This window comes from Salvia hispanica, chromosome 2, assembly GCF_023119035.1.
Source record: "Salvia hispanica cultivar TCC Black 2014 chromosome 2, UniMelb_Shisp_WGS_1.0, whole genome shotgun sequence".
Lineage (NCBI taxonomy): Eukaryota > Viridiplantae > Streptophyta > Magnoliopsida > Lamiales > Lamiaceae > Salvia > Salvia hispanica.
The window spans coordinates 11711141-11722038 of NC_062966.1; the positions used below are offsets into that span (position 1 = coordinate 11711141).

A 10898-nucleotide genomic window follows, 5' to 3' on the forward strand; every position below is an offset into this window, starting at 1 on the left:
ATGTGCGTTATTGAGTTCAGGTGCGTAGTAAATCTGTCGGACCCAGGAGTTGTTGTTACCTGACCTGGCAGATGCAAAAGAGATAAAATTGAAGCAAAAATCAGAAGTCGTCGTTCAGACCTGGGAGAATCAAAAGTTGGCGACGGGAGCAGAATGGAGCGAGAGCAAATTATCTTAAAGAGTCTTACTCAAGCGCAGGAGCGTAAAATCACCAGAGGGGATACCCTAGGGATCAGAGTCTCACATATATAAAGAGCTCAACCTTGAAGAAAAAGAGAGTCCGTGAACAGCCACTTCTACGCTCTCCTAGCTCTAGTTCTAGTTCTCTACTTCAAATTTTTATCTTCGACTGCTGCGCACTTGGACATGGAGGATTCTGGCCACCGTGGTTCTCATCGTCGTCATTGTCATTTTGCTGTGTAACACCGCCTTGTGGAGGCGAAGAAACAATTTTATTTGCTTTCGTTTAGTACCTTGTTGGTTTTTAAGTTTCGCAACTCTAGTTTCTTGCTTTGATCTGCTGGATTCAGACTTATTTATAGTTATTATGGAAGTTTATGTTTGCTTTAGGTTGGATATCTCTGAGTTTATGTTAATCTCTTGTTTTTAGCTTTCGTTCTTTGTTTGTTGTTGGATGTTTGGAGTTGAGATCTATTGTTTTGTTGTTAGAGGTTGGGGATTTGCATATGGAGATGTTTGGATTTGTTGAATCGTGGTGTTTCGGAGTTGGAGTTTTGCATATTTGGTGCTTGATGTCTACGTATTGCATGATTATGGCTATTTACTTTCTGTTTCTGCATCCTTTAGGTCCAGTAGCGTAGATCTGTTAGTTTAGGCTTTAATTTCTCGTTTTAAGTCTAGATCTAAAGTTTGCTCTGTTTTCATGGTGTTTAAAACTCTGTTTTATCTGCTATTCTCATTTGATTCCCGAAGAAGATGAAGTTGTTGGTAGTTAGAACCAGATCTGCTTTATGTCAGTATTTTTCCGCATGTACTTTACTTTTTCTGCATATCTGCTAGACCTGTCAGTACGATCTACTTTGTCTCTTTTACTTTTCTGCATGCTTTTCCAGACCCTGGTAGTTTGAGGAAATTTGTCTTGCTTTTTGCTTTATGCTTGTCTGTCCAAATTAGGAAAGTCTGTCTAGTTAAGTTTACTCCAGCTTGTCTTAGAACTTTAAAATATCTCATTTTCTCTCGAGTCATGTATGTTCCGTACGCTTTCGTTTCTTAGGCCCAATAGGTAGAGTAAAGTTCTCCTGATCTATTAGACCCAATAGGTAGATTAAAGTTTCGCTTATCTCTCAGACCCAGTAGTTTTAAGTTCTCGACCCACAAAAATTGCGTGGCAGCAGCCAACCCCTTTCTTTTCCAAAACATCCTCAAATGCAGTTTCGTAACACCTACTTCCTCGTGGGATCGATCCTTTACTTCCCGGTACTAAGTTATAGTATAGTGGGTTGAGGTTTTTGAAAGGACAGAGTGCATCCAACGACCCCCTTTCTGATAAGTTTCATGATCTTCTAGCCTCGAAGTCTAGTCGAATCCTCTGGACCTGTTAGATCGAGTGACACATATCACAGTACAAACCTGCACTGCACTCTTGGGACCTGTTCACATATGCATATGAATGTTAAATTGTTTATGATATTTATTACTTCCGGTGATATATTTTGATGAAAGAAAGAGTTTGATATTTGTGTGTGAAATTAAAGGTGAGGTTTATATACACTGAGTTGTGGCTCATATAAACCACTAATATTTTTCAGGAATAAGATATCAATGATCGTGGGTTGATGTGAGTTACAGTTATTATAAGGGTCGGCGGCTGACGCGTTTTGGCAACCTTCTCTTCCTCATCATTTTTGCATGTAGATAAATGTTGGTTTTTGAAATTATATAAAATGCGTGTTTTTGTACTTGAAGCGTGGGTTGCTTATTTTAAATTTTGAATTTATTTACTATAAGTAGTTTCGTCAGTTAGAGGTGGGTGTGACAATATTTTTGTTCAAGAAATCGAGAGAGAGAGGAAAACAATTCCTAAGTTCCTATAAGTTTTGGGAGAAACGGGACTTCCAAGACGAAGAACGCCGGGCAATGGCTGCCCGAACTGATCCGGACGGCAACTCCGGTCGACAGTGACTCCAGCAGCGGCTGCTCCGGCCGACGGGGAACAGTAGCAGGGAACGGCGCAGACCGCAAGCAACGGCGACCCCAACAGCAGGAACGTGATGATTGGACGTCGGAGTGCCAATAAGGAGATGGTAGCGAGCCCTAGACCTGGAGAAAAATTTGTATTCAAGGAACGTCCGACCGAGGGGAAGCGGAAGTATCCGACCGAACGATTCCTCTCAAATCTATGTTGGCCAAGATGGCCAAAGATCTTATGCGAGGGCGAGAAACCTACAAATGACGAAGCCACACGCCAATGCGAAGGGAGCCGATAAAACAGTGATGTATTCTGAGCAGGATCGGAGAAGGAGAAGCCGAGACTACCAAGGGAGCCGAGAAAGCAGTCTTTCATGTCGGAAGTGCAAGTGTACAACACAAAAGCAGACCTTATATGATATGAATATATCTACACAAGATCTCATATCTCTATTATTTCATATATTATTGATTTAGCATATCTTTCTCATATATCTCTAAGGATCTTTATTATCTTGTTCACTAAGTTATGTTATTGGTAGGAGTATTATAAATAGAACCTATTGTTATTCTCATTATTCAATCAATGAAATCATAACTATTTGTCTTTTATCTTTATTTAGTTTTCTGTCTAGAATCCTATCGATTGTCCACAAAACAAAGTTTCTCTGCGACTTTCTTAGCTTCTTCACTTGATAAGGGTTCTTCCCTTACCAACTGGTGCTTTCATCACGATCTCACCATGACTTCCACCGATGAAATCTATCTATCTTACCTATGTGACCAGATATTGGTTGCCTGCAACAAAATAAACAAGAAGTTGGAAGAGTATGACGAGTTTCCCTCCCGTATACAACTCCAGCGATTTCCTACCACGAACAACCTTCTTGGCCTGTTATAACAGCTGTCACGCAGCTGCGCCCTCCACCAGACCCGCCCAAACGACAATCATAGAATTACGTCCAGCCTGATTACCAGCAATCGTACCATGGCCTGCCCCAATAGCCAACGAGCTAGGACATCCTGGCTACCGCCAAGAATCGGGGTTCATGCCGTACAACCAATATCGGCTGTCATACCACCACCGGGAGGAAAATTAGTCGCCGTCGAGCCCGCCTTGTTGTTGGGATCCACCTGCACAACAAGCCCTTCACGGCTTCCCGCCCCACAATCAGTCCCACAACTTGCCATTGCACTCCGTACCATATGGGATCTCACATCCGACTAATCACCCCCATCAGACGGTATCCTTCCTTAAACCGCAACCCGCCGCTATCTCCGACTGGAATCCATCAAGCCTCTACTCGGCGACAACAATCTCCCAGCCGTGTAGCCCCGAATTCAAGTACGGTTCAATAAAATTAATTGTAGTTGATAATTGTGTATCTTTAAAGTCTTGTCCAACTACTGCAATTCATTGCCCACCTGACCGAGTTCCAGCTAGAGTGGAAGGGGGCCATTGTGATATTCCAGAGAGTGTGGTGTCCACGGACTCTATATTAGCAACAGAAGTGACTAAAATCATAGATGGTGAGGCTGCTTGTTCTCATACAAGAAACGTATCAAACCAAGCCATTGTCATGACTAGCGATATCAGTGGGGAGGAGGGGAAATTGTTAGATGACTGAACGCCCCCACTGTCCCCAATTTTGCAGCTGTACATTCCCAATGTTAGTGAAGAAGAAGAAGAAGAAGAAGAAGAGGTGTTGTTCGATGATAAAGAGGAGAAAGATTCTATTGGTAAAGTGAAGGAGATCATCGCATCAATTCATGTTGCTCGGGTGCCATCTCAAGAAGTTGAGAATTGTTGGAACAAGAGAGGAGGTGCTTATACCGGTTTGAAGATAATTATCAATGAGGATTTGTTTGTTGGTGATGTTACGAGTATTGTTCATTATTCGACATTGTTTGACGCCGATGCCAGATTCGTCCCTCCTCACCACAACACGCCATTACCCCGGTTCCGTGCATCGTCTTCTTGGTTTCAGGTTTCTAGAGTAGTATGGGATTTTCTAATGACTAAATGTATGGAGCTCAGATGATTGAAACATAAGTGGAGTTTGTTTTCCTATGTGAAGAGCAGTGAGAGTTACATGCCTTACCCCAATGTTGATTTCATTCTATAGGTTTTTTATCCAGGAGGAGATAACTCAAAGCTTTTGTTATCATTGACTCTCTTGATTGCTTCGTGGTTCTCACCTTGAGGACAAGGTGGATTTCAACCATGGGGTTGATACGGATATAACTATAGAAGATCCCATATCTCTATTATTTCATTTATTACTGATTTAGTATATCTTTCTCATATATCTCTTAAGATCTTTATTATCTTGTTCACCAAGTTAGGGTATTGGTAGGAGTATTATAAATAGGACATATTGTTATTCTCATTAGTCAATCAATGAAATTGTAATTATTTATCTTTTATCTTTATTTAGTTTTCTGTCTAGAATCCTATCGATTGTCGACAGAGCAAAGTTTCTCTGCGACTTTCTTTAGCTTCTTCACTTATTAGGGAAGATCCTTTATCATTATATCTGAAGCAGATCGGACAGATCCAAAAAATGGAGTCCTTCAGCCAACGTCTGCGTGGCAAGGGGGAGAGAGATAGCGTCGCCACAAAGCCGACAAGAGAAGATGATGTTGATTAACTAGAGATAGATAGGCTATGATGGTATGCTTTTTGGTAATGCAAGTCCGACGACTGGCGAGAATGTAAAGCCTGATTATGGACGAGGAGAAAGGCTGAGAAAGGAGGCATTGATGGAGGAACCAACGAAATGGTTGAAGTGCATTGCCGTCGGAGAACAGGTTGTTCTCCGGGATGAGAACACGAAGGAAACGTTGTGATATGTCTGCTTCATTGATAAGTTTCCAAAATGGAAAAGTAAATTAGGGCCTAGTGGTTATTAGGCTCAAGAAAGAAAAGAAATGAAAACAATGGGCTTATAGTTTGAGTTGGAATAGATCGAGAATGGTCCATAGATGGCTCCTAGATACGAGCAAAAACTTTCTAGAATAGCTCCACGACACAAAACTGTCTGAATTAGCTTCTTGACACGAGTTAAAACTGTCAACAAAGAATTGAAGAACTCCATGAAATGAGTCTAAACTTTCAATAATGAATGAAGAACTCCTTGATAAGAGCCTAACTTTCGAAAATGAAGAAGCTCCTTGAAATGAGTTTAAACTTCCAATGAAGAAAAAATAACTCCTTGATACGAGTATAAATTATCAATGATGAACTTAAGAAGCTTTATGATATGAGCATAAACTGTCAATGGAAATTGAAGAACTCTTATATACGAGTATAAACTATTTATCAAACTATAGATCGTGCAAGTTTAGTGTCGAAAACTTGATACTCAACTTAAGGGGTAGTGTTGGAATAAGGAAATCAATTAATTGAAGAACAAGAAGGCAAGAGATGAGTGTTGGAATAAGGAAATCAATTAATTGAAGAACAAGAAGGCAAGAGATTAAGTTACGACAAGAATAAAGAAGGAAATCAATTAAAGATTATGGAAGATCAAATAAAAAAGGATATTAGTATATATAGAATATAATTTCCATGTATAGCTAGAATTAGATCCCTATAAAAGGTGGTGTAATTATTGAGAGAATTAATTCAAGTTTAATATAATGTAGTCCATAAAGCTTTTAGTGTCTTTTATTTTCCGCATTTTACTTTTCAACAGTTTGTGTCGCTATTCATCCGCATCACTAAAATTTGAAATATGCGTGTGAACTCAATTTCACGTTGTACAAAGAAAATCATTACAAGATTAGTTTCTAATTTTTGTAAGTTTGTATGTTGTTCAACTTTCGAATAATGGGAAACAAATTAGTTTGATCAAACTTTATAATTATTGACAGTTTGGGACTCTTCTTCGTCGCTTATCCTCAATGGTTTCGCATTGAATTTGGAGTGTATCCAACTGATCAGGAAGAGATTCCCGACCCAGCTGAGTCGTTGATACGACGACCGAGACCTGACTTCAAACAAATTTCCTCAACCCACTTCTACTGATTAGTATAGCGGAGGTAAGGGTCGAATCCCACGAGGATGGACACGTTTAGATAACTGTGGTGACTTTCTTGGGTGTTTGGTTAGCTACCACGCTTGGGTTGAGATTTTACCTAGACAGGAAACAAAGGTAGTACTCTACTGACTAGTAGGCGGAAAAATAACAGACATGTGGGAGTGTTCGTGAAAATAGGGGACAAGGTGCATCAGAGACATATGGAAAGCAGACAGTTACTAAAACAGAAAAGTTAGACAACAAAGTGTATCTGATGGCTGGGGGCTTTCTGACAAGTCTGGATAGTACCTCTGAAAAGTAGGGAACAAAAGTAAAAAGTGACTTAAAAGTAAAAGTGGTTCAAACTAAAGTTGATTTTGACGTTTTCTTCTTCACCAAGTATTGACAGAATTCAGATAAACACAAACACCATGACTGAACTTCAGATTCACAAATTCAAACTTAAAATCCATCGATTAAAATGCTTAAACTTAAGTTAAACTGTAAGCTGCAATTTTTACTTCTACTGACTGACATGCAAGGTGGTAATCACGGCGCAGAAAAGAAACTCATACATGAAAACTTCACAAAACATATCTACACTTCGAATCAACAACTCTCGATGAGAAAACACTTAGAAATTGAAAGCAATAACTAAATCTAACTTCCCTAGGCAGAATGAAGCAAACTCAAACCAAAGTGACATGCGAAATAGAAACTTCATAATGTAAAAGCTGGAATTTAACAAAGTATTTCAAAAGAGCAACAACAATGAGTGTTTGCAAATAACTAGCAATGAACAAAAGTAAAGTTTAAACTAAGAAAGCGATTAAGATTGTTTGTGCCACTCTGGGCGATGATACTACTACACTGCTACGACAACTGGCTGGAAGGGCGAACTGATGACTTCTCCGGCAGACTTTTGAACGTCAAGTGACCATGGCTGTGGCGAGGAATGAGAGGTAGGATAATGCTGAATGATTGATTTTCTAGAGAGAATTCTACTAAGTATGACTGTCGAGCTTGGCTTACTCCGCGCACCCCTCTCTCTCTCCAAAAATGGCTTCTTTTATAGGGAGGCTTGCCCTTGCTTTTAGGGTAGACTTCCCCCGCATTTTGACCTTTTTGCCCTCGTAAAATAATCATCCCAGCTATCATCCTTCTCCATCTCGAGCCTTTTCTCTGGCATGCATTCTGGTCAGTATCGCACCCTTCTAGTGCCCTCTTCACTTGCGTCACTTGAATCGTCTCCTACTGACTCGGATCCTTCAATCCTGCACACTTAAGCAACTGTTTTGCAGATAATACATGTATTTCACGACATGCTGACCAGTAACCAAGGCTTAGAATACGACTTATCAATTATATAAATAATTAATCATATACTATTAATTAGTACTCCCTCCGTCCCGTCTAAGATGACACATTTTCCTTTTTAGTTTGTCCCAACTAAAATGACACATTTCCTTTTTTGGTAACTTTCTCTCTCCAATTAATACATCCAACCACTTTTTCTCACTCCTATTAAAATATCCATCTTTCTTTATCTCTCTACTTTAATACTTACACCTACCTTCTCTCTCTCCAATTAAATACTTTAACCAATAACTCCTAAAACCCCGTGCCGGCTAAGCAACGTGTCATCTTAGCCGGGACGGAGGGAATAATAATTAATTATTACAAATAATTTTAATAAAAAGACATATATGACTTGGCTCATATGCATTATTATGGATTATTTGAATATATTTAAGTATAAAAATAAATTAACATTATTGATAACTATGGGGTACTAAAAATTAAATTGAAATTGATAAAAATATTCTTCCTATGTATTTACAAATAATCAAAATTAAATTTGTGCATATTTAATAAATATTAATTCAGTTTTATTCTTGTTATATGTAAAACGCCCGAGTTGGACATTCAATTGCTTCGATTTTGAATTATGCGGAGAATACCTTAGGCCATATCCAACCATTTATACCAAACTCAAACCCATTTTTTTTATAAGGGTCACACCAAAAAGTAATGAATCATCTGGGTTGGGATATAGACATAAAATAGAAATGAAAAATGGTTAAAAGAGAGGAGGGTAGAGTACAGAAATTCCATAGATATCATCCACATGTAACTTCTTAATCTCGCCCATTGAAATACCGGGATACATGAGAGCTTTAATTTCTGTGGTGTGACCAAGCCCAAGTATATGACCAAGCTGGTGCATAGCCACCGATTCAAAGTGAATCCCGTCAACATATGTATTCTTTAACGACCATTTCTCGTCCGCGTCGAAGTGGAGACGCCCATCCTCCGGCGCGAAAGCGTGTGCCAGCTTCCCCATCTGCCCATCGAACGCCGCCCCATCTCCATGGTCTCCCTTGAAAAACCCGATCACAATGTCACTCTTTAAGAAGCCCAGGTTCTCGTAGAAGGTGAAAACCGACACGTTGGCCCGCTGCCTAAAGGCCGCCTCCATGAAGGGCTTGGCCCTCTCCGGGAAGCCCTTCGTGTAGGAGTAGGAGAGGCGGGTGTAGGGCCACCTCGGCCTCCCCTTGAAGAAATCATAATAAGACGGAAACTTTGCTTCCGTCTTATTATGATGATTCGATGTTAGGGTTGTAAGCCATTTCTCAATACTTTAATGATTTCTATAATGAAATCTAATTCTAGATTTGAATTAATTCAACTATAGCATTTATACTATAAGTGGAGATAAAATCACCAACCTCCATCCATGCTTTCTTCATTTGATGTAGAGGTTGAAATCCACCAATTGATGGTTGTCCTATCCGACATTGGATCCTCTATAATTGATGTTATCCCCTCTTTGACCTTAAGCCTTCAATGATTCTTTTGATGGATAAAGAATTAATCATTTTATTTATATATATACAAGAACCGAAAGTATATATATAAATATATTGTGACTATATTTCTGTGTATATAGTATTGTACATCTGTATTTATCGTGGATGTGAGCACACATATATATAGGTAATGCAAGTCTCTTCATGAAAGGTGGTGTTCCTTCGCATGCACTAACCGCAACTGATGCATCGATTCTTCCATAAATAACCACCATACAGTTAAACTTTCTGCATGGCTTTAGCATAGACAAAATAACCGATTCCCACCAATATACGCGTCGCTTGGATATTGTGAATTAGTTTACCAATAAACTAATCAGTTTTCTCACAAATCCACCGCAAGCATACATGCATATTAATATATATATGTGTGTAACTAGTCCACACGTAACATATATGCTTATTGATATATTATACATATATCATCATTACTTTATGTACATATATACACATTGATATACCTTTTATATATATACACATAAACACATTATATTATTTTAATAAGAGGCAAGAGATGAGGGTTATCAACACACCCGATTCTAATTCTTTAATCGAAACCGGTCCATCACGGTATCGTCTTTTATATTAGAATCTCTTTTAACTTTTAATATTATGTACTTGAACTTTAATATTAAACCAATAGATACATAGGTCATATAAGAATATAAATATTCTTACATTCTCCCACTTGACCTTTGTATCGTCTTAATGGTTCAATAACCATTATGCGCAATTTTATATCAAGTTCATAAATCCTTTAAATACCATATAAAATTAGAACTAATCGAATCATGGCGGTCACACATCATTAAGCGACATGATCCCTTCCATGTATCACAAACCAATTCTAACTTTATATTGTCCTTTCATTGAGATAGAACTTTTATTCTCAATTTATTATATGTTATCCATGAACCATAATTGTATACAAACTATAATGATAACATATTCAATAAACAGAAACACACTTTAATTGAATTCCAAGTGTCGTACACCTTATGAGCATAATATAATTCGCAAGCAAGGCTTTCTCTATAATACCCATATGTTTTCCATGGCCAATAAACATTTGGGTGATTATCCTTCATTTAACGGATCCGCTCTAATTATATTTGTCCTTATATGCTCAATGGACACTTTATGTTTCTATACTTCTTCCTTTACAGACAAGTACTTCAACATCATGTGTATCACCTTTCAAGTACTTATCTTTCCTTTAGAAGAAGATTTTCTGCGAAATTATCACAATAAAAATCTCAGCGGCTAAGCTATAATGTTAACAATTTCAAGTCTCGAGATTAAATTTTGCAATCACTTTTCATCAAATTTGGCCTCAAAGCATGCCAAAATTCAACTTTCATAGTGGAAATAGCAATGACAAACTATTTTCCACTTTTCCATAATATTGCTCCCACGACTTAAAGGAACAAATAGCCAAACGTCAATTTTCTACTATTGACGCATCCGGCATAGTCTGAATCTGAATTTCCAATGACTTCTAAGTCATCGGATCCCCTTTACATAAGCATGTGCTCTTTGGTGCCTTGCAAATACCTGAGGACTTTTATTTGCAACTTTCTTGTGATCCTTTCTGGGATTACTTTGATATCAACCCAACAATAAATGTAATATTTGGTCGCCTACATATTTGAACATAGTTCAAACTCCCAACCACTGATGCATATGGAATTCTTTTCATTTTCTTACGCTCCAATTCAGTTTTAGAACATTGTCTCCCTTCTGAATTGGAGCTATCCTTATAGAGCAATTTTCCATTCTATATCTCTCTAAAATTTTTATAGATATATCCTTTATGAGACAACTTTAACAATCTTTGTGATCTAGCTCAAAATATTTC

At 38.2% G+C, this 10898-nt stretch overlaps 1 protein-coding gene across 1 annotated transcript; it reads right to left on the reverse strand.

The window, feature by feature from the left end:
* Positions 1-8250: 8250 nt before the first annotated feature.
* LOC125206283 (metalloendoproteinase 5-MMP-like) lies at positions 8251-8905 on the reverse strand. Its single transcript, XM_048105559.1, has 2 exons — positions 8900-8905; positions 8251-8724 (listed from the first exon to the last, which is right to left on the reverse strand). The coding sequence occupies exons 1-2, from the start codon at positions 8903-8905 to the stop codon at positions 8251-8253; spliced, it is 480 nt and encodes a 159-aa protein (XP_047961516.1).
* Positions 8906-10898: the final 1993 nt, after the last annotated feature.